The sequence below is a fragment of the Pezoporus occidentalis genome, unplaced genomic scaffold (assembly GCF_034315485.1).
Source record: "Pezoporus occidentalis ecotype Australia unplaced genomic scaffold, CSIRO_AGI_Poc_V1 ctg12, whole genome shotgun sequence".
Taxonomy (NCBI): Eukaryota; Metazoa; Chordata; class Aves; order Psittaciformes; family Psittacidae; genus Pezoporus; species Pezoporus occidentalis.
In genome coordinates, this window is record NW_026912994.1 from 7,688,937 (window position 1) to 7,713,477 (window position 24,541).

General features: G+C 45.0%; 1 protein-coding gene across 4 annotated transcripts in view; it reads left to right on the forward strand.

Annotated features, from left to right (window-relative positions):
- Positions 1-17,484, forward strand: part of CLASP1 (cytoplasmic linker associated protein 1) — a 177,375-nt gene extending 159,891 nt beyond the window's left edge. For all 4 annotated transcript variants that reach the window (XM_062607121.1, XM_062607122.1, XM_062607123.1 and 1 more), the window contains 3 exons: positions 8,463-8,669; positions 11,393-11,509; positions 13,282-17,484. In XM_062607121.1, coding sequence (XP_062463105.1) covers positions 8,463-8,669; positions 11,393-11,509; positions 13,282-13,368 — 411 coding nt within the window. In that variant the 3' untranslated portion in view covers positions 13,369-17,484. The remainder of the gene's footprint in view (positions 1-8,462; positions 8,670-11,392; positions 11,510-13,281) is intronic.
- The last annotated feature ends 7,057 nt before the right edge of the window (positions 17,485-24,541 follow it).

The window sequence follows — 24,541 nt, forward strand, 5'->3', positions numbered from 1 at the left end:
CATCTTTGCAATTAAAAAAAGAACATACATGCAGCTGCTGCAGTGAGAGCTTTGGGTGGCAGCTGTCATAGCAGGACACTGCAGGTGTATTCCCATTTTACTATCTGTTGCTAAGCAATTGGTGTGCACAGCTGTATCAAATGTGTTGGTGGTGGATTTTTCATTCTGTACATGTGGGTTTTGTGAGCCTTGTGTAAATGGGGCTCTCAGAACCATGATGCATCTGGCTGTCAGTAGTTTGAGACTATCAGCTTTAATGAAATTAAGAAAGGTTTCCCAACCTGCTCTTGGGTATCTACGTGAGCTAGGCTAAAGATACACCTAGGGATATGCTCTAGGTATTCTTCCTGTAGCTGGGGTTTGCCGATTCAGTTATATGTGTGAAAAATTGAGAGTCTGTCTGAGCATGGCTCAGTTGGTCAAACTCATAGCCCGGGGCCAGAAGGTCACAAATTCCCATGCCATGGTGACCCTCCAGCTTGCTCTCACTGCTGACTTTGCACCACTACTCTCTTCAGGAGGGGGTGGAGAAGCTGCCCTGTTTGACTTGATCCTACTGAGCAGTAGGAGCTTAAGAGACAATTCACCAGTTTGCAATTAAAGGCCACTTTGAAAGAATAGCTGCAGAAGAAACAGAGAACCAGGAAAATGTGAGTGGTCTGTCCTGTAGTTACCTTTTTTACTAAATCAAGGCAATGTTAAAGGTAATGGTGCACCAGCTACATAAATGAAGGCTTTCTCTGGACTGTAAAACTTATTTCAAGGTAAGCTGCTAAATAATTTGGTTAAGAAAGTGTTAATCCTTGTGCCAGTGATGCCCTAATAAGATGTCACTCTAGGACTTTCTATGTTTCTGAGCTGCTGCTTTTAGTAGAAAGACAGGAGTGATCCTGTTGTATGGTTTGAGATGAAGATTTTGCTCACATTTGTGTAACCCACAGAGAATCAATCTGAAGTGACCAAGCAAAGAGAGTTTGCAGAAGAGCACATTACAGAGCTGTTAATTTTGGGTACTGAGTCCTGGAAGTCACTATACCAAGAGGCAGTGCTTTGGAAATGAAGAAGTTTCATCTTCTACCCAAATTTGAGTATTGCTGCTGTTCAGCATGGCCAGGAGGGATCAAATAACAAATTATAACCAACGCATTCACCAACCAGCAAATACCACCCCTTCCTCCAACTGAGTGCTGGTATCTTTAACTAGATATCTAGTTAAAGATATCTACATATTTTTATTTTGTTTGAAATAAAAAAGGTCTGTGATTTTATTCCAGATTTTATAATTGGAAGTATGAAAGCAGTATTAGCATAGATGGGTATTTTGGGATGCCTGAATAATTGGCTGGTTTTACAAGTCCAAGCAGAAGTCTTCAGACAGTTGGATCTTTGTCATGAACTCTTCTGCCTTCTGTTGCTGAAGGCAAGGTCTAGGATCAGCAGAGCAGCATGGCTATGAGAACCACTTCTTTTCCCAGGGACATTGAAGCAGAAAACTTGGTACGTAGAGTTGAATGCTGAGTTGTGCCTTGTGAGCACAAATACAGGAGACTGGGAAAGCACAGACCTCAGTGGGGTTCAAAATTAATGTAACCCTAGGCTACAGGCTAGTAGACTCTGGGCTGGGATTCATGTTTAGTTTGCTTTTTTTTTTTGACTTCAGCCTGGTTTTATACTGTTTATAGTGTACCAGCCTGTTCTGTGCTGTTGATTTAATGGGGTGATGTGAAGAGTCAAGCCTGCTTCAGTCATAACTGTAAATATTTATGGGGGTTGATATGTAAATGCTTTTCACTTATTTTTGGAGCATTAGAACATAATTGAAGTTGTGGATGGTATTAAATCTTGTTGATTTTTATCACTCTTTGTTTGGAGTTATTTGGAAGAGAACCATCTTTCTGTTGCCAATTAGTTAATATTAACTCATTTGTTCCAGTGTACTTACCCATAAGTAAGGAGAGATTCTGCCTTCGGACCCCATACCGTTGATGTGACATTGCTTCAGATTCATACCAGCAAAATGAGAAGTTCTTATAATTGAGTATTTTAAAACAGAAGTAGTTCATTAGCTTGGGAAATTGTTAGTGAAAATCATAGGATAGCCAATTCCCTGCTTCTGTCTCTGCCACTCTGATTTTCTCAGCCACTAAGAGAATGTGTAAGGAAGGGATTTTGGGCTTTGTCTTAGATACCTAATTTTGGTCTTTTATTATCCAGAAGGTCCATAAGCATAATTGGGATGTACCATTCTCTGTTGTAATCCTCTAAAAGAGGGTAAAAAAGAAGAAATCGCAGCTATCCAGTAGCTGTAGATAATTAGCTTGCTGAGGTGCTTTTAGACTGGCCTCTGATATTTAGAAGATGATTTGTAACTGATGATGGAATGTATATAGGTCTCTGCAAAATGTAGTTTACTAAAGAAGGAAAGCACTAAATGATCACAGTCTTTAAGGTTAACTGCTACATAGTCTCTGCTGGAAGCTGCCAAGCACTGTATCAGCTGATATTTCATAGTATATGTTTATGTGCTTTTTCTAATTTCCAACACATTTCAAATATTTAGTGCCCAGGAGAAGCAGTCTAATCTACTTCATCTCCTCGGAATCCCTTATAAAAATCACATTGGTTTTTTTATCTGCTTAGCACTCCCCACTGCTGAGTCTACTTCCTGCTTTGAAATCAAATTCTTAATTGTTTGTTCCTGTCTGGATCAGGCCGTAAAGCCTTCAGGGGTGGGAGTTTGCCTGGCCTAGGTATTGGTAAATCTCCATCCCCTCCAGCTTGGATTATGCAGGCTTTAAGTAACCACCTCTAGATGGCAAAAAATTGGCTCAAAAACACAGCTGCATGCATGTAAGCCTGAAAGAAAAACCTTGTCCTTCTGCTTAAAAAACTTCTCTGGTGCTCTGCTATTTTCACAGTGGCATACAAAGCCTCTGAGTTTTCAGTGGGCTTTTACCTATGCTGCCTCATCATCTCTGACTTTCTGCAGAGATGGTGCAGCTAGCAATCACGGCAAAGCATACTCCAGATTATGGTCCTACATGCAGCTGTCATTCAGGTGTACAGGTGCTCTGCTGAGATCCCAGTGTGTTACACTGATGCCCTATGTAGCTTATGAACCTGGCATGTTTTGCCTTAGGTGATTCAGGACCTACATTTTTCTTTCCTTATTTGCCAGTAGTTTGTGTCACTTCAAAGCAGAAATAAAGCCATCAAAACCATTCAGAAAGCTGGTGTATATTGACCAAGAGCAGATTACCATAAGAAGCTGCTTGCTGCAGCCGGCAGGCAGCAAAGCAACATCTCTAACACACTGAGAGTAATAGCTGAGCAGAAGAAGTTCTATGGAAGAGTTGAAGTCTTGGTTCTTGCTGTCTTAAGCCAGCAGTATCCCGTGGCTGCAGTGTACTGTGAACCAGGTAAACCAGTAAGAATTGTCATCCAAAGTTTGTAAAAAAAAAAAAAAAAAAAAAAAAATTTGTACATTGATGATACCAGTGTGCTTTTCTGTTTTAAGAAAGGGATTTGCGACAGATGGCTGTCTTGCTCACACTGTTCCTAATACTGTGCATCATCATATCCTCTCTTATTGAAATCTGAAAGCATTTCATGTGCATATTCCTGGGACTGCCGAACCTGTTACTTTGAAGCTTACTCCTTTATAGCATTAAGGAAGATGCTGTTAGAGGTGAACAGCCTGTCTGTGTGTTACATCTCTGGCTTCATGCAGGTGAATATGGTTTCTTCCCTAAAGCAAGGGGAAATACAATAATTTCTCTCTTTCGGGAGACTTACTGGAGATGTCTTAATGCACCACAGGTGTCTTTCAAGGAACCACTAGCAAACACAGTTTATGTTATGCCAGCAGAAGTCAGGCTGAATCTAGTCTCTAGCATGTAGAGTGTAAGGTAAGCATTTAGAAAAGAGAAAAACCTGCTTCTTTAAGGCAAAATGCTATCTTTTAGATCTGCATTCCTGGGCTACCTGCCCTGTCTTGAATGATATCTAACTATCCAGTTCAAGCTTTAAGCTTTTACTGGGAGGTAAAATCATGTTTGTGACATACCTTACACACAGCTTAGTGTCTGTGTTTATAAAACACTGCAGGCTCTCTCTGGTCTTGAACGTCTTGTTTCCTGGCCACACTTTGGATCCTGCTGCTTCCAGCTGTCATCATCATTGGCTCTGCTAGTTTTCTTTCGTAGTTCTGAGGTCATTGAGAATAATTATATTGGGTTGGACAAAAAGTTTGCTTCAATTGATACCCTACCTAACTTACTAGCAAGAAGCAAGCATATCATGATGCTTCCCTCTGGATATTCTCCCTCCTTCCAGCTATCTGAAGCTTACAGCCTTCCCATACTAATGTTTTTTTCTGTCTGTTTTGGCCTTTGTTTTTTCTTCAGTGAACTTGTCTATTTTTTTAATCCTCTTGTGACAATGAGCTCCCTGGTCTGAGTATGTAGGGAGCAACACCCTTTTATTTTCTCTAATTTAAAGGATGGGTTTCTTGTGGTGTGTACGAGCCATTCCTGTCGCTTTCCAGTGTGTATTTGTTAATCTTGCTTCTAAAGTTGGGAGGAAGACCTGGTGCTTGATGCTGTTTGCTCATTTTTCCCCAGTCCTTTTAACATTGTTTCACTCTGCTGGTCAGGTTAAAGCCCTGATTAAATATTGTATGGTATGTATAATTTGTGAGATACAAGTGTTGTGCTTCACAGCTTTACAAACTGCTATAATTGTGTGTTCTTGTTGCCATATGACCTGGCAGTTTGTGTCTTTTGATAATGCACTTCCCTCTGTGTGGGAATGCTGCTGATTTCTCTGGCATTACCAGGTGAGTGGGACTTCTGAGTGCGCTCTGTAAGTATTCAGAGACATTCTTTCATTCATGGGATGCAGAGTCGGTCTCGGTGGCTCAGTGCTTGCATTCCAGAATTAGTGGCATTTGGCTTTCTGTGCCAGCAGGGATGGGCTTGTCTTTTCAGCTCATTCTTAACTGGTGTTGCCATACCCCTTCCTACACTATGTCCCTTGTCAGCCCTTTCCAAGGGAGCCAGGAGCTGGTTACCTGCAGAGGCTCTGATTCAAGCAAGCATGTAAGCACATGCTTGAATCCCATTGATGTCAGTGACACTTCAGCATGTTATTAAACATACACTTAAGGGTTTTGCTGAAGTGTGTCTTAGATGCAGGCGCTGCCTGCCAGATGTGCTCTTGGAAGGCTTGGAAGCCTCCCTGGTGCTGTCACATTTACAAGCTAGTATCAGCAGGCAGCTTACTGGACACGTGTAATACAGCCTTCTGTATTCGGGGGCAAGGCATTTCAGGGGAGAAGTGGTGTGAAATAACCCAAACGCTGAGTAAATGTGGCCAGGTTCTTGCTGGAAATGGGTAGCTTTGCTGAAAGGAGGACTTGCAGGGACATCAATAAATTCTGCACCTTCACAACTTTTCTTTCTGACCTTATGATGTGCAAAATATGTGTGATCTTTGTTGCTGTTTGGACCCTCACTTTTTTTTGTGAAAAATCACAGCTGTATTCTAACCCTTGTGCTTGGGATCTGTTAATAAGCTTTAAAAAAAAGGTTTTGTCTCCTGCACTTGCTTCATACCTGCAAATTAACAAGTATGGTAAACTGTATGCAAACAGGATGTGGAGCTGAAACCCAGATAGAAATATTCGTTGACAGTTTTACCTACTCCTGTACTGTTTAGAGTTTACAATAGTCTATCTGAGATCAGAATCTGGCTGTAGGTGCATACTAAAATATTGTTGCTTTCGTATCAAGTAGGATACCAGTAGAATTTAAAGTTTAAAAAAATATAAAAGTGCAAGCTTTTATTTCTGAAGGTGTCTGAAAACGTTTACTGCAGTATTTGGAGTTGTTGCACAGCAAAAATCCCCAAAGGCCTGTGTTCACATAGCTGGGTTTTTTTAGCTAGTGATTTTCTTGTGTATGTTGTTAAACTGATTACAGGATATCTGGGCTCTCTGTAAGTCCACCGCATTGTTTGTGGAAAGTTTGATGGTAGCAGTGTTTCAGCACTGGGAAAGCAGACATCAAAAGCTGCAGTGCCAAGAAGTGAATTCCTTTAAAGGAGAGACCTCCTGCGAGCTCCTGACTTCATCCACTCCAGCAATTCAATGCTGTGGTACCAAAGCATGGCATTAGGTTTCCCTTAAATACCTGGGTGTTTCCCAATGAAATCACATAGTGTTTGCTTCTAAGCTAGCTTACATGGAAAACTTTTAACCTTCATGCTTCTCATGTGTGAAATTGAAAAGGAATTAGCAAAAAAATATCTGGAAGAGAAAACTTGCTGGAGCTGGGAAAAGAAACATTCCTCTCTGCTTGGTTAATTCATTCACAGATCTTTCAGGATGATTTTTTTTTTTTTTTTTTAAATACCACATTGTGGATCGCCATTCTTTTTGGTGTATGTTTTAATAATATAATTAAATGCTGAGAAAGGCCTGAAGTAGATGGAACAGTTTGACAACTTTTCTTCTGTAAATAGGGCACTGATAAAGAAGCAGTCATGGTCTCAGGTCTGCTTTACCATCCTGCCTGTACTTTGCCTACATGCAGTTTTTGTAGCATGTGAAGTACCTGAGATCTTGTTCACTGTTGAGTTTGCTTTAGAGGATGCCAACAGCTAAGTGAATCAAGTTTTATTACTTCTTGTGTGTACAAGTATCTTGTGGAGATCCCTGTTTCAGGGACGTAGCTCTCAGTCAGTGGAGGATGATTGGTAGTGATGTGGCTGTGATACTAAGACTGTAGGTAAAGCAGGCTTTGTAGATCGAGATGATCTCTTCTGGTCTGTAAGTTATTGCTACCTTAAAAATCAGTTAAACGTTTCTGGAAAATGTTTTTAGTCCAGGCAGGGAGACATTCTTGTCTCAGTAAAGGCTGAGATAAACCTCCAGATACTCCACAGTAGTTACTTAAAAATAATGGAAGCTTGCCTTCATTTGAGGCTTTGCTAGAGCCACATCTGTCCATGTGTTGCTTCAGTCAAATAAAAATTCCTGAGTCTGATAACCATGACATGGTGTTGGAAGAGGGGAAGGAGGAGAATCTGCTATGGCTTCAGTCTAAGTGATAGGAGACGTGTGGTTTGATTTGTTTGCTTGTTTTGCTGTTTTCCTAGTGCGTGTTTCAAAGTATTGACTTCAGACAACCCCAGGTAGTTCAGCTTAGGTGAGTTAGAGAAGTTGTGCTGGCATCTGATCTTCCTGCACAATTGGAAAAAAGGGACTGCCTTGAAAGGCTTATTAATGCTCCTGGGCTCAAAGACTGCCTGGGGCTAACAGGGAGATCCTAAGCATGAGGATTTGTGAATGCATCTTTCTTCTTAGAGTTGAGGTGTTGGATGTAATTCTGTCCACTGGAGCATTTCTGTCCCCTCAAGATTTATGCTTCCTTAAAAATAAGCCCTGAGAAGTGAGGGGTGAGAAGAGATTCAGCAAAACCATCCTCCATCTTTTGTACTGAAACAAGAACATGGGGAGCAAAAAGTATGTGATTTGTGTCCAGGAAGAGTGCAGCCAAGGGGGAAGCTTTATTTTGTTGCCTGGCAGTTAGCACAGACACTTTGAGAAAGAAAACCTGACTTCCTATCCTGTTGTTTTTGTTTTTTTTTTTTATCATGGGAGGAGAGACCAGGATTGGGTCTTGCCTCTTCAGCAGCTGTCCTGCCCACTGCGGAAGAGTGTGAAAGTTGTGAATTTGCCTTCTCTCAGAGTAAGAATAGAATTAGATTTAGGATCTCCCTTGTTTTGTATGACTGCCATACAGTGTGGGCCAGTTGCAGAAAGTGCATGCTACCACTGTTCCACTTATGCTTCCTGTTTTATAGTGATCCCAGTGCTGCCTTAATGGGTTAAATGTGCTGAGAGCACAGCTTCCTAGTCAAGGACAGCCTAAGGCCTAACTGTGTCTGTAGCCTGGTTTTGATTACAGCATTTGCTTAGCTGCAAAAGGTCAGGACACATTTGTGTAGACATGGGTCTCTCAGATTGGACACCAGGCACTCAGCAGGTGAGATCCATACTAAAAGGTGCAATGGTGTTATTCATTATAACATTTAAGAGATAAATTTTATATTGTCTGAACTGGTAGGTTTATGTTCTTTTCACAGTGGCTGGAGAGATGTCATCCTCTCACTTTTCCTATGGTGTGAATGCTTGTCTATCTTGGGTGGCGGATTACTCTTTCAAAGTAGGCCCAACTTTGATACAGTTACATTAGACAGGATGGACTTCCTAACACTGGCTGGAATAAAGATGTCACTGGAGGTGAAGGATGTGAGTTGTCAGTCACCTCTCAATAGAGCCTCCTGCGGATATGTTAATGACCATCTCTATGCATTTCCTGGCAGTCATTCCTAGCACACTTAATAGGTTGTGAAGTGGGACCTCATTAATGTAAGGTTTGGCTCTGCTTTCATTCTAGGTCGTCAGAGCTGCTGAAGAAGCTGCTTCCACCCTGGCAAGTTCCATCCACCCTGAGCAATGCATCAAGGTGCTTTGCCCCATCATTCAGACTGCAGATTATCCAATTAATTTAGCTGCCATCAAAATGCAGACGAAAGTAATTGAGAGGATTTCAAAGGAATCGTTGCATCAGCTCCTTCCTGATATCATTCCTGGGTTATTACAGGTACGGTATCCCGTGTCACAAATGCTCCTGAGCACAAACCACCACTGAGTAATTTGTGAGGTCTGTGACCTCAGAGAGAATGGATGGGCCCTTTGGGGCTAGATTTTGTTAAATTAAAGTTTTAATCCCTTTAATTTTTTATATTTGAGTTTTTAATGTTAAGAAAAAGAAGATTCAGTTTCTTCTGTTTATGTTCCACAATTAGAAGCCTTGGCCTGACTCCTAAATAAGCCAGCAGTAGCCACATAATAAATTTGAGTGTAGGAGTCAGCCACATCTTATGTTGTCTCACTACATCCCAAGCAATATATCTTGTAGTCTCCTTTATTTCTGCTGAGCTGTTCTGTGTTCTGATCGTACTTTGCTCTTGAATTTGAATCCCAGCAGGCAGGCTGGTCCTTTCTTCTTTCCAAAATCAGGACTGAACTGCTTGCTGACTTCATTCAGCCTCTTTCATAAGCCTCTCAGGCTGGGTGGGGAGCTGTGTTTTTGCCAGCATTAAGGCTTGGTCTTACAAAGCAAATTTAGCTTTCAGCATTGGCTGTAGGAATGTTGTCTTCTGTTCCTCTGCACAAGAAGCCAGCAGTGCCAGTGGCTGGGATGAGGCTGCAAGCAAGAAGGAAATAAGGGGAGGCAACAGTGAGAGATGAGAGACAATGTGTATGTGTTTACTGGAGAGAGATTGTGGCAGGAACAGATCAGTCATTGTGAAAGGGGAGACATGTTTGGGTGGGTAAGACTTCAGTAAAGAACTGGGGCAAAGAAGCCCTCCTCGCTGTGAGCATAAAAAGTTAGGACAAGAGCGAAGTCAGATATTCCCCTTCTGCATCCTAGGGTTCGTCTCAACTTTGTGGTGTCAGCTCTTGCAATTCTTTTCTTAAATTTCAGCTTCTGGGAAGCAGACAATTCTGTATTGATCTAAGCTTTTGTTGTGAAAAGATTTTAGCCGTAATTGTTGGAGACAACAGTCTGAACAGTGGAACTTCAGTGCACTAGAAAAGTTTGGGAGCAGCAAGCCTTTAAAAATGCAGTTATATTTGTGTATTAAATTGCTTCCATGTCTTAAAATGGATCTTGTTTCAGAGCATAGATACTTCCTCACCTTAGAAATTCATAGTGATAGAAGGATTCTACTCCTCATATTTGGGAAGTATTTTGGGATCCTAGCTGAAGGACTGTGTACGTTGGGAACCACCAGTGTGCTTCTTTACCATGCCAAGGCTACTGGTAGAGTGGTGAAGAGGCAGGCATCAGACAGCACCAATATGAGCACAAGCATGCAGCTCAGCATCTTGGAGTGGGATCTTCCTGATTCCAGTGAACTGCTGGGGATCTCCATGCAGGAACAGGACTTAGCTGGGGGTGTCATGGTGCTTGCCCTGGTCCCAGTGCAGAGCTCTGGCTCTCTCAGAGCCCATGGAATAGTAGTAGGCTGTGAGGCAGTCTCCCGTGTGCTGCATCTTAATACCCTCAGGCTGGAGACAGCTTTGAGCCTGTATAATATCCTGAGTGAATGCTCTAACTGTTGGGCTGTATTATTAAATTCTGGGAAAAGAAGCACTGCCTTGCAAGCAAGTTGGCAAATGGAGAGGTGGGGTGATGGTCCCATTGGTGCATACAGGGCAGGCTCTACAAACCCAGGTCCCACCAAGATGCAGGCCTCAGCACCGCACAGGTGTCCCTGCCCTCATGGGAGTAATTTGGGATGGATACATAAACAAAATTCCAGGCCCACAGGGAAACTTAAGGTCAAGCAGAGGCATCTGATCATCTCAGGAAGCCTTTGGGTTGGGATCCATCAGATTGTGTCCTGCATCTCAGCTCTCCTTCCAGCAGTGGGTTGTGTCTTAGTGGGTGTTCCTCTGCTGTAAGCCTGGGCTCAGCTTTTTTTCCGCTGCTGTCCTCAATAGCTTGGTGTTTCTCTCAGCTCATCTAGATCGCATGCTTTCCTAGCTCAGAGCTCATTGGGATTGCAGACTGTCATTTCACACTGTATTTTGGCCCTGCAGCTATAAGCCTCAGCTGTGCTGCGTTCCTCCTCCTGGCTTTCCCAGCAGAGGTCACCCTGCATCTGGAGGAGCCAGTGTCCCTTAGGCTGAAATGATGTCTTCATTTCTCATGGCGTGGCTGCTTACTGATGAATCACTGCCTGAGTACAGGACTGATGTCACCAACTGCTAAGTGGCCTGGTGGCTAGCTTGAGTTCTCCTGGAGTTGCTAGAGATCTGGTACACCTACAGGGGTCTCTCAACATGTTATTGTCTGGTATTACCTGATAAGTAATCAGAAAGCTTCAGGTTACAGTGGCAGTTCAGTGTGAAGCACAGTGTTTAAGGCTTTTCTGAAGGCAAGCTGGGAGCACAAGCACTCCCCTCCAAGAAGTCCTGACCATCTAGGATAGTGTATGGTTATCTGAACTGGACACAGGAGTGTGTATGTTTGATGGAGTCCTAAGCACGTGTTGGGGAAACTGTTGTTGCTCAATGCTGCAACATTAATTTTTACATGATAGTAATAATCTGTATTATCAGGAACAAATAGGATGTGATTGTATTCTCTCTTTGAGTATTCAGGTTGCAAACTCTTACATTAAGCAGAGCTTTTTCTGTTGCTCTGTTAGGTCAGGCACATTTACAGAGGGTACATCAGCTCTTTAGCATACTGCTCTGAAAGGATGTTGGTGAGTGCTGTTTGACTTCTGACCTTTTTTCCTTGTTTCACAGGGTTATGATAATACAGAGAGCAGTGTCCGTAAAGCTAGTGTATTTTGCCTAGTGGCAATTTATTCAGTAATTGGAGAAGAACTGAAACCTCATCTCGCACAACTCACAGGAAGCAAGGTAGGAGAGTAAACGCATCTCTGGGCTCTTGATTATAGTTAGCTGAATGGCTTGCGCTACTAGCAGCGAGACCAGTGGCATCACAGTAGTTCTGGGTCAAGCTCCTTGTACTATGTTAAATCGTATCTCACCCTACCAAACACTACTAGAACAGCACAGCACCTGCTCAGCAGCGTGAGCATTTGCAATCCCACTAAGAAAATTTTGATGGGGTACAGGTATGGGTTTCATGATGCATTTGATCCTGTGTAACTGCAAGCTGCCACTGAGAGGTCCTTCCCACTTACAGCCATGTTTAACTTGCCCCTTCGGTGCTGCATCCAGGGGTGTCTCTGCAGTGAGTTGGTTCAGCTGGCTGCTCTGGCTGAAAATCAGTTCTGCAATCCAAATTAATTAGCTTTCAGCCTGTTCTGTGGCTGTGTGGGTAACCCAGTGCAAAGAGTGGTGGGAATGCATGGCGGGGATGGGTGGGAGAGCAGGTTCTCTCAGCAGCAGGTTGTGGTTTGGCTGGTAGAAATGCAGGTAACACCTCATTTAATAGCATGGCAGTATCCCTTCTGGGACACCAGTAAGTTTAAGTGGCCCTTCAGAGGACTTTGTGCCCTAGAGTCAGGTTAACAGCAAAACTGAAGCTCTGATCTGATGCTGCAGGTGATAACCAACTCCTTAGTTCAGCTCTGGCCTTCAGACAAGAGCTGGCATTTCATGTAGAAGCAGGCAGTGTCTGGTTTTCAGAGCTGTTCAGGAAGCCATCACAAGATTTCTTCTCCTGTTTGAAGTCATCATAACCAAGATTTCTATGCAATTTTACAAACAATTCCGCATTTTTGTTTCGGAAATAGATCTCTGCATGTGAATAGGTATGCTTAGTTTAGAGGGCTTTGTTATGTTATTTTGAAACAATAATTTCTTTCATGGATAGTGGCACAGGAAGTGTGGCATAGGCCAAACCAACATGAGACTTGGATTTTATTTCTGAATTGAGTTGCCTTGTCCTTAAAAAAATTACTTGTGCCTCCAAATTGCTCTGGAAACAGATAGCTATGAGTGCTGAGGTTTACCTCATTATATTTGGGCAGTCGGGAAATCCCTCTATAAAATGTTGTAGAGACTTTATTATCCCAGTATCCTAGGTGCCACGGACTTACTCCACCACATAACTAACTATAAACATGTGAGTAATTCTTCTGGGTTTATGCAGACTGCCTGTGTGTTTACAGTTAAATGTGTGCGTGAGTCATTGCAGGATCTGGAGCTAAGGTGGTAAGGCAGAAAAAGAAAACAAGCCCATGCAGAGGAGGTATATAGTCATAACAGCTGCAGTGTCACTAGATGTACCAAGTTAGTGAAGATATTTAAATGTCATTGAAAATGACCATTTTATAAAGCATGGAAAGTTCAGGGTGCTTCCTAGAAGGGACCATGGCTCTTGGATCACTGTGTGCCTGCAGCCCTACTGACCTCTGTGGGATTCCTGCCCACCCAGAGCAGGCTGCAGGATTGAAGTCTGTGAACTGATGGCTGCTAAGTGAAATGCAATAGGATTTTCTGAATCCCGTGAAATCTCTAACTTCAGTGGGACTAGGCATAACCTCCTGCCTCTGTCTGTCCTGAAATACACTGAGCTTTGCTTCTGATTTTCTCCAGAGAGCCCAGCGTCAGTGCACTCAAAACTCAGTTCACCACAGAATCTGAGTTTTAGGATTTGCGGTTGACTTTTGTCCACCTGTTTTTCCTGGCATCTTCTCCTCATGTTTGTTTGTTTCTTTCAGATGAAGCTACTAAACTTGTACATAAAGAGGGCCCAGACCACCAACAGCAACAGCAGTTCCTCTTCAGATGTTTCAACGCACAGTTAATGGAGATATGTGGACATATGTGTAGACTTAGAAGCAATCAACGGTGCCTCTCAGAGACCTTTCTGCTACTCTTCACTGGCGTGCTTCATCAGCTCAAGGAGGCCATGCAGATATTTATTGCAATCAGTATTTTAGTTCCTTAAAAGCTTTTATGTAGAATCTTACTGGTATTGAATGTAAAGGAAGCAAGGTCTGTGTTGCAGTCTTCATTAAAAGTGAACAACAGAAAGCCATACTTAAACATATTTGTATAGCCTGCTGAAATCTCAGAAATATGTTTAGGTTAGCATTCCAAAACTGAGTTCAGAAACCTGGATATGCATAAAAGTCAAACAAATCTTGTTGGTTTAGTTCATACCCAGTTTTAGTTTCTGTGTGCTAGTTACCTGTTCTCTCCCATCAGCTGCTCTGGCTAGGTTCTCTTCTTCTTACAAGTCTTGTGGTCCTGTTCTGTACTCCCTGCTGCATCTTACCTAATGTGCAGAGCTGTCTGCAGGGAGATCTTTGCAGATGTGGTTGTGATTCCAGCCTTGGATGCTTTAATACTGGGAGATATCAAGTGCATAATGAAAAAGTAGGTTCTTTTTAAACATCTGAGATTTTGTACATAGTTCTTCTGACTGACCTTTGATAGGCTAATTTCTCTTTAACTGCTCTCCAGCCAGCTGTGCTATGCAGAACAGCTGGGCTCTTGCTCCTTTCATTGACTGTGTAAATATTTCTCCCCTCCTAACCCATTTGGCTCTTTCATATGCTCAAAAGACTCTCCAGGTTACTTGTCACTCCACAAAGGGAACCTGAGACCCAGTTCTGGGACTGATGGCCTGCGAACGGGACACTGGAGTTGGGTGGGTGAGTGTTGGATTAGGTACTGAGGGTGCCCATGGGTGGGCAGTGGGGCTCGCAGGGCTGTGTCTCAGTGCTGCCTTGTGAGGCTAGCTGCATTTTTGAAGTATATAGTGTTGAAGGGCTGATCTGCTGCTCTGACCTGACCCACTGGCAGTGGGTGGTGAACGGCTTTATCCCCACAACTCCTTTATGCTTTGGGCAAAATGTTCACCATAGAGGTCAGAAAGAGTGTCTGAAACGGAACAAAAAGACCCCGTGGAAGCACCTGCTGAGCCATCTGGGACAATGCTGGTTGCCTGCCACATCTCTCCTCCTGTGCCTGAAAAGCCTGCAGTGCTGTTAGCTGCCTTTAGAAACTTCCTTCTTCCTGGCCAGCACCACGCACAGCCCTGCTGGGTGCTCTGTATTTTGGAGGGGTGTGGAGAGCCCTTGCTGGGCACTACTGTCAACAGGGTGCTCTGGATAAGGGTACCACAGCGCAAATCCTTTTGCAGCCTCATGACACAGACCAGGTCAGAGCCAAACCAGCAGCACCAAATACCCCACAGCACAAGATTTCCCAAAGGGAACATTCTCCATTTGGAAATGGTGAGCTCCCATGCCTCTGCCTGTAACCAGGGGAAGCAGGAGGAGGATGCTAGTGCTGTGTTTGGCCCTGAGCTGGATCCTGGCTGATGGGCATGCCCACCCCAAACATACAGTGGATTGGAACTGGCTTTTTGCCGGCAGTGCCAGCAGTGCAAGAGGATGGTGGACCTGCAGCTTATAGCTGCAGCTGTGCTGATGGATGTGTGCTCCCTGGCTATTCTCAGTGCCTTGGTCTCTCTCCAGCCCTTCCATTTCTGCTTTGGGGAGCTGAAGGGATGCCTTGGTAGTGTACTGAGAACGTGAAAGTCTACTGCAGCAGGGAGTGCAGTGAGGAGGGTAAAGCCACATTGTTCTCCCTTCCTGTCAGTTCATCCCTGTGTGTCTAACCCCTGGCCTCAAGGAGCTGGGAGGTGATGCTTGGTGCCAGCTCCCTTCCCAGTCCTTGGCTCAGGAAGGACTGGGGGCTGGTGGGAACTGTGCAAGATTGGGCTGCTAAGCTTGTTGGTCCTTTTCCCTGCTGATGTGAGAACAGAGGAGGTGACCTGCTCCCACGTTTGTTAGGATATGTCCAGGCTTTTGCAGGCTGCAGGGTTAGTTCCCTCAGCTTTCCCCAAGCGTAATGCCATAGCAGGAGAAAGGTGAGATCTTGGTGGGTGGGATTCCCCCAGGGTCTTTCCCACAGGCTCAGAAAAGCCATCCTCATCAGAGGGAGGATCGGCTGCTCCATGGTTGGTGTCTCCCTTTCCGTGGACCATTTCTTTTCAACATCTTTCAGTATGCTTATTAGAATATTATTCTTTTTAATTTTTGAATGATTCAGATTATTGTCGTTTAACACAAATTTATTTTCCCTTTTGAGGAAATACTCAGCTGACTTGTTGGCAGCAGTTAGCTGTCTTGTGTGAATTTTTAGTGGTGGGTTTGGTTTTTTTTTTTTGTTGTTTGGTTTGGTTTTGATTTTATTTTTATTTTTTTTTTAATTTGTACTTTGACTGCTTAGTATTTATGCCTCTCCTTCTCCTCATCTCAGTTCAGCGTCTTCTGTTCCAGATCTGTGGTTCAGGAGGTCAGCATAGCTGACCAGATGGAGATTAGTCCCTCCCAGCTGTAATGGAGCTTGGTCCATCACCGTTTGCTGTTTCTTTATTATTGTTTTTAATAGCACACTATAGTAAATCTCCAGGAATTGAATTCCTTCTCAAATGTTTTTATATATTTTATCAAATCCTGTTAGTATGCACTGAGAGCGAACACACTGTATCGTCCCTGAAATGATGCTGGTGCATGTGCTGACACTGTGGTAGGAGTTAACAGCTCATCCTTGACAAGATACATGCAACTGGCTGCTGCTCCAGTGACCTGTGTTTTCCAATACTACTGGCACACTCGGGACTGCAAATGGTAGAACCAGGCCTTACTTTCTAAATCAGATTCGGTTCTGTTTGTCAATGGATGCTCTTTAATGTGCTACTTAATTTTGTTACGTGAGTCAGTCAAGGATTGTTCATCCTTTGAGTACTCTAGAAGTATGTTATACCTGTATACAGTAGAGAGCATTCTCCTTAGGTATTTATAAATCATTGCGTATAATGTACATAGTAAGGTTGTTTAGTATGTTGAACATGACCCGATTAATTTTTTTGTGTTTCCTTTGAAGTACTCAAAGGGCTAGCTCTGAATGTCACCTCTCTGATCTCCAGTGTTCTGACTTCAACAAGATGTACAATCATTTTGTTTTCTCTTCAGCAAGCATAAAGGTCTCTCTGGCTACAAATCACAGTGTCCATGCACGCTTGCAGAGAAAGATCTGCATGCTGGCAGTGCCTCACCGCACCGGTGAAGCTTGTGTTCATGTTCTCCTGGCAGTAGGCATCTACTGCAGCTGACTTTTGTTTTCCTTGCTGCCCATTATGCAGGGCTTCAATTTTTCGTATCTTAAAAAAAAAGAAAAAAAAAAGAAAAGAAAAAAAATAGTGAATTTTCTTTGCCCACCATGCTCTAGAAGTCTGAATGGGAGCAAACTCTCAGCAGACAGTGGCTCCTGGCTGCAAGGTTGCCGAAATCTCGGATGTGGATGTTTTTTCTGCCATTGGCTGCACCAGTGCTCCGTGGGCATGGGCAGATACCAGATCCATCCGCCCCACAGGTCTACGTACTGTAGTTCTCATGTAGTGCAGAAATACCGAGGCATGTGGCTTTCTTAAGGTACACTATGTGTGCTTGCCTGGATTACAATACAATATGAGACTGTCTTTTTTTATTGCTTATTACTAGCTTACCAATAACCTGTATAAGTAATGTAACTCGCATCTTTGTCATCAAAAACTTTTCTCCCCACCCCTTTATTTATCAAGCATAATATTACATATTAAGGGACAGAAAAAATAGACCTTTGTAGAATGCAGCAGGACATTGCTAACAATGTTTTAAATGGGAAGTAAAAACCTGCTCTGAAAAACGCCAGCCACGAGAAATGACTTTGTTGGCACCGTGTTCATGCGCATGTATTTTTTTCTATTTTTTCCGCTTTTGTCATGTTACATCCATATCTGTATTTATATCTTATTTGTTTCACTTTTGAGTGTATCATGGCAATTGTACAGATGGTTTTTGTTAACATTTACGTGATAGAATTTGCTAAGAAAAAAAAAAATAAAACCTTTTGAGTTTGCCCTAGAAGGAGTTGGGTTTCTTTTGTGGGGGAGAAATTAGTAGTAAAGTAGTAAAGGTTCATTATCCAACACAGCTCCTTACCCCAACAGCCTTTGCTTGTAAAGGATCTGCTCTTATTCCTGCCCTGGCAGCTGTGTTTTTCTGTCTTGGAGGTGGTTTGGTGGGCTGTTTCCTACAGGCACCAGTCTGTGAGTGGCAGTGAGGCCAGGAGGCAGCTGATCTTTTGGGGTGCTGGTCTTTTGCTGTCAGTTTTTAAAGGCTTTTTGAAAATCAGGATTTGAGAGGATTCTTGGGAGCATTTATGGCCTTTGGAAGAAGGGGCAAGCAACTCAGGAGGACTACAAAGATGCTGTAGGGAGAAAATTAGAAGGGCCAAAGCCTGACCAGAATTTAATCTGTCTACTGCTGTAAAAGGTAATTAAAAATGTTTCTATAAATACATTAGCAATAAAAGATGGGTTAAGGAGAATCTCCTATTGGATGTGGAGGGAAACATAGTGCCAAAGCATGAGAAAAAGGATGAAGTACTTGATTCTTTCTTTACCTCAATTTTCTATAAAAAGACCACTTGTGGTTAGGGTACCCAGCGCCACAAGCTGGAAGACAGGGACAGGGAGCAGAATGAAGCTCCCATGGTCCAAGGAGAAATGGTCAGCAACCTGGTACACCACTTAGACACACACAGGTCTACGGGGCTGGATGGGTTTGATCCAAAGGTAGTGAGGGAGCTGGTGGAAGTGCTCACTGAGACACTTTCAATCATTTATCAGCAGTTCTGGCTAACTGGGGAGGTCCCAGTTGACTGGAAGTTACCGAATGTGATGCTCGTCTACAAGAAGGGCTGGAAGGAGGATGTGGGGAACTACAGGCCTGTCAGTCTGACCTTAGTGCAAGGAAAGGTTATGGAGCAGATCATCCTGAGTGCCATCATACATGTACAGGACAACCAGGCTGTCAAGCCCAGTCAGCATTGGTTTAGGAAAAGCAGGTCCTGATTGACCTGATCACCTTGTATGACAAGGTGACCTCCTTACTGGATGAGGGAAAGGCTGCGGATATTGTCTACCTCTAGACTTCAGTAAAGCCTTTGAAACCATTTCCCACCACGTTCTCCTGGAGAGACTGGCTGGTTGTGGCTTGGGCAAATGTTTTCTTGGTTGTGTTCAGATTTGTGCCCCTCGCTACAAGAAAGACATTGAGATGCTGGAGTGTGTTCAAAGAAGGGCAACAAAGCTGGTTAAAGGTCTACAGCACAAGGCTTATGAGGAGTGGCTGAGGGAACCGGAGAAAATGAGGCTCAGGGGAGACCTCACTCTACAACAACCTGAAACCGGGTTGGGGGCTGGTCTCTTCTCCCAAATAACGAGTGATAGGGCAAGAGGAAATGGCCTCAAGTTGAACCAAGGGGAGGTTTAGATTGGCTATTAGGAAAAACATCTTCACCAGAAGGGTTGCCAAGCATTGGAGCAGGCTGCCCAGGTAGTGGCTGAGTCACCGTCCCTGGAGGTATTTAAAAGACACGTAGATGTGGTGCTTAGGAGTGTGGGTTAGTAGTGGACTTGGCAGTGCCAGATTAATAGCTGGACTCGATCTTAATGGTCTTTTCCAACCTAAACAATTCTATAATTTTATAGATTTTGGTGTGTCCTTCAGGGCTGCAGCTGCAGTGTGTTGACAAGGGAGTGTTTGTTTATTGAACCACCTTAAAGTATCTGTCCCTTGTAGCTCCTTTGTCATGAAATCCCTTGTTGTCCTAAGCCACATGATTGCTTCACACATGGAGAATGGGGAATGGCTGTAATTGCTGGCTGAGACAGTCTTGCCAGGCTCTCCCTATGATGGAATACTGGACTTGCTGCCAGCAATTAAAGGTAGCAGATTCCTGGCAAGTATGAAGGCCTGCTCTAAGCACTTGCAGCCCATTCTCAATTAATTTATCAGTCCTGGAGGGTCTGGACTGCTGGCAGTTTCTTTACAGGCCAACACTTTGCAATCCCCCTCGTTATTTTGCGACCCCTTTTCTCCCATGAGGGATGCACCAAGGAGCTCAGTGCATGTCAGCACAGTTGCATTCCTGCACCAGATCCCTTGTCTTCCTTTTGGCTCCAGTTAAAAAACAAGATGTTTTGGCTTAAGACCCCTGAGAAAGTGCAGCTCAGCTGATCAGTGGTAACTTGTGAAGTTAAATAATTCCACTGCTTCTGATTGTGCAACCCTCATTTACCCTCCCTGAGCAAATCTCACACACTCCTCTCTTCATCAACCCAACACATTTTTCCTACTTTGCCCTTTCATAGACATCCATGAAAGGGCCCTCACCAGTGAGTGAGTCTCAGCCCTGGAAGGAGCCTGCTAGGAGGAGACTTAGATCAGAAATGCAAGTAATACTGATCTTGAGGAGGCAATGACAGACCATAAATCTCCATCCTCTACTGTGGTAGGGAAAAAACACTCCGCAAGGCTTTGGGGAAGCTGCTGGGGCAACATGGGCATGGAAGTCAACCTGAGCATCAGGTGGGGAGGGAGGGGTGGTTCTGTGTTTAGGACTAGAAAACAACCATTGCTTGTTGCAATCACCAGTCACAGATCCATTGGCAGATAATATGGGGTTATAACTGATATATGTGTGTAAAATGGGCTGGAGAAGGTTGTTTCAATATCAGGGTCAGCAGCACACAGCTCTTCCCTGCCAGGGCAGCATGCATGCGTGCATGGAAAGATGATTACACCACTGCAGTTGCTGTGCTCTCCTGGACCACTGCAGCTGCAGCACAGGAGATGCTTACATGTTTCAGGTTCTCCCTGGAGATCTGACTGCAGCCAAAGGCTTGGGAAATACTGGCCCGTTAAACCCAAGGCCTTTATGCAACATTGCTCTGCTTTCCATGTTGCTTTCTCATAACTTGGCAGGTACTGAAACACTGCCACTGCTTTCCAAAAAAGGGCTATTTCTATCTAAACTCGAGTGCCAGCCAGGAGCCAGCAACCCTCCTTGCTGCCCAGCACAGGGGTCAGCAGGAATGAGTCCACTGTCCATTGAGTCAGGCACAATACATGGAGACAATGGTCACAAGGGCTTCAGCTCTCCGAGGGACCTGGGGCTGAGGCTGGAGGGCTCAGCAGGAAACAGACACTTGGGTGCAATGAACAGGCAAGAGCTCGCCTGGGAGTGAAGGAGACGGGGAGCAGGCGGCGGAGGGGAAAGGCAGTGTAAACCAGACCGAGCTAATACAGGGCCGGGGGGATTACAGGGTGCCAGGGAAGCTGCTCGCAAACACGTCAGGTACAGAGCAGCACTCCAGAGCTGAGGGGTAATGAGTAATTAATGAGGAGAGGGATGAAATTCATAATGACTTAAAAATGGTCGGGATAATGAAGTCCTTCTCTTTAAATCCACCTTTAACAAGAAAGCTAAGGGAAAGGATTTAGATCAATTAAGAAGTAAAGAAAAGCAATCTTGTAAAAATAGCTATTGACACAAGTAAGTGAGAGAACAGCTGGAAAGTCTCTCCATGGTTGAAGCAGCAAATGGCTGAGGCCTATGGCTGAAGGGATTTAGGGGGGAAGGTTTGGTTATTAAATGATGGAGAGTTGCAAGGAAACCTGCCTGGACCCAGCTTCATGTTTGTGCTGCTGTCGCCATGCAGGAAGAAGGGGAGCCACACAGCCTTGGGGAGCTACTCAGCCTCGGGAGCTGCAGGAGGTGAAATGGAGTGAATGGACTGAAGACATACACCTCACTGTCTGCCTGCTGGTGCAGGAGTTGTGTTGCTGGTGACACAGGACAGCCTGTGAGTGTCCAGCACACAGCAGCTTCTCTCACAGCAATCTCCATTATGGGCAGCAGTTGCTGGCCAGGTACTGAACCCCAGCTCTCAGCTAAGCAGCTATGGCACCTTTTACAGAATCATGGAATCACCCAATTTCTGTATTTAATGACTGTATGGCAAGAGTAGTCAAAGGAGAGCTTCAGGAAGGTGGCACAAGTATGCTCCTGGACATAAAGATGTGCTGATTGCCTCTTGCTGGGACTCATCCCACACTCCACTCAGCTCCTGGTTCCAGATGTTGGATGTACGGGGCTCTTGCAGTGTGAACTCTACGGGTTTTGGTGCTTGCATGACTTCTCCTTAGAAACACTAGAAGTTTTAGCAAATCACTGTGAATTCAACAGGCAGGGAGCTGGTGATGATGTCTGGCTGATCTCCTGCTGACTTGCTCTGGGGTGATCATGGTGTGGAGCAGTAGGGTGCAGAGGCCGCAGTCCACTTCTATGGGATACAGCTGCCCTCTGTGAGCATCAGCAGCCACTCATGGCCAGTGGATATGCAGTGGTCCTCAAAGTGATGGCCCCCATTACCTTCAAGTGTGCTGAAGCTCAGGTGTCACAAAAGAGGCTGGAAACACTGGAGTTGGCACTAAAATATGTTCATCTCCTCCCTGTTAGGGGAAATATTTTTGGCTTGCTCTGGCTGCCATGCAGCAGGACACTGGGAAATTCTCTTCCTTACCTAGATGACCCAACTCCTTTAGACCCATAACCCCATCCCCCTCTCCACTGAATAACACCCATAAGGTCCATTGTGCCTGGACCTGCCTCCTGCCCCCTCCATGGGTGTCCCCAGCACAGGGTCTTTCCTGCTTCCCCTGTGCCAAAATGCTTCCCTCACAGCACAGGCTGGGGCTGGCTCAGCATCTCTGGGCAGGTTGGTGCTCGGGGCTGAAAGGGTTAAAGAGCTGTCCCTGTCACAGGGGCAAGTTTCTCCACTGCCGGTCTATAAATAGGAGCTGGGTTTCTAATCTGCTTGCCACTTCTTTCCACTCCCGGCCAGTTTCATCCTGCTTTTTCCTGCAAGGAGGTACCTGCACCGTGACTGCAGCCCTGCAGATACTGCTGGGAGAGGGAGGAGAGCGGCCAAGTCCTGCCCGGTGAAACACAGTGCCTGTCAGTCCTTCTGTAACCCACCCTGATTAAAAACAAACGCAAACAAACAGGAAAAGAGAGGGGAGAGAAGCGTGGCCCAGTAGAGCTGACCCAGGTAAGCAGAGAGCCTCAGCTGCTTTTGCACCCCACTGACCCTGGAGAAGCAGTGCCAGCCCTGCTCAGCTTGGTTCCTGGGCAGGCTCAGACTGCGCTGTGCTTGTCTGAGCCCTCATGGGCACCCCAGAGCTGAGGCTGAAGGTTTGGCCACCCTTTTCCTCGTTCAGCTGTGCCCTTTCAGCGCCGTCATGGATGCTCCTGGGAGCCTCTTCATGTGTTTCTGGACAGCTTTTGCTCAGACACAGTAAAGAAAAAGTAAATATAACATTCTCATTTATCATTCATTGTGAAAAGTACAGAGCAATCCATCCCCAAAATGCCATGTGTGAATGACAGGCTGCCCTGCTTGGAGGACATGGACTTAGAATTGTAGCATCATTCAGATTGAAAAGTACCTTAAGAACATCTAGTTCCAACCCCCCTGCCACGGGACATCTCACACTAGACCAGGTTGCTTAAGGCCCTGTCCAGCCTGGCCTCTCCTTCATGCACGGTTTAGCCTCGCAGCTGCCCATTCCCATTGGCATATAAACTGCAAGAGCAATGTCTGTGCTTCCTTTTCTTGTCCAGCTGATTTCCCACAGCCAGCGAGCATCTGTCTGCTCCTGCAGGCTTGGAGGGAAGCATCACCCCACAGCTGGGATGGCAGGAGCTGTGCTGAAGGGTTGTTTGACCCTGCCCAGAACACTGAGCCACGGAGCAAGCTGTTCGACCACAGCTGGACCCAGGGCAGTGCCTGGCTTCACTGACGCTGGGATTTTGGCATTCTCCAAGACCACTTCCAAAACCTTTATCGTCTACAGCAGTGGGGAGCTACTTTGCTCTGGGAGCATCTCTCCACCCGGTTGCGTATTGAGGCTGCTGCTGCAGCAAGTTCAGGATTCAGCCTCTGCCCCCAGCTTTAGCTGTGGGGAAGACCATCTCCTCCCAGGATTTTCCTTCTGGTCTAGTGGAAGATGCTCCTGCCCATAGCAGGGGAGTTGGAACTGGATGATCTTTAAGGTTCCTGACAACTCAAACTACTCTATGATTCTATGATTTTGGTAGATGGTGCCAACCGGTTCTGACAAGAGTCCCTGGCCATCACTGTGCAGGGTGAATATCGGTTTCACAATTTAGGGACGTTTGCAAGACTTCTGCTTTCTGCTGGTTGTTCACGAGTTCCCACCACTTCTTCTTGCAGCTCCCTGGTTTATACCTGGCTACAGATGTTCCCCACTAAATGACCATGGTGGGATCTGTCTCTGGAAGTTTAATAACAGCTTGAGAAGTGCCTGGATGTTGTTCTTTCCACTGAACTTCACATGCCAGTGAACTGAAGCTGTGGAACTGAACATCAGCTGGGAATTGACAGCCAGGTGTTATATCCTTCCCTTCCTGCTGAAAGGAACCTGGGTCCTACTGCTGGCTGATCCTGGGTGTTCAACAAGAGGCGAGGGATCCAGGTTTTCCTTTGAGACCAACCCATGCTAGCGGGAGGTGGGGACAGGACAGCCCTTTTCCTTTCAAGTTAGTGGCTGAATTCCAGAGGTGAGCCAATGCTCAGAGCAAGTGGGAGCACTGGAAAGGGATCCCCAGAAGCTCAATCCCTAATAGCTCTGCAAGCAGAGGAGAGTGCTTTGGCTCTCCAGGCAGTCCTTTGAGCATGGTCAGGGTCACTGTGGTGAAGGGATGAAAATTTCAGAGCAATAGGTTTAGAAAAGCAAAGTCCCCGAGTCTGGTTCTCACTATGCAGTGCAGGAGCCAGATTCCCCTCTCAACTGCACTGGGACATTGCTGCAGATTGGAGCACTCCCTTGAGAGCAGTGCTGCTGGGATGTGGGGATATTCTCCCAGTAGCATTTTGCCCTGCAATTGTTACTGGCATGTGGCTTCTCACTCCATTTCCTTTGGTATTCGGCAATCACCATGTTTTGGGCAAGCACTAAACATTAACTTAGCTTTGTACTTAACAACTCAGTGGTGTGTTTGGAGCCCCGCTACAGGAAGGGGACACACTCAGTGTCCTTCCCCTGGCCCTGT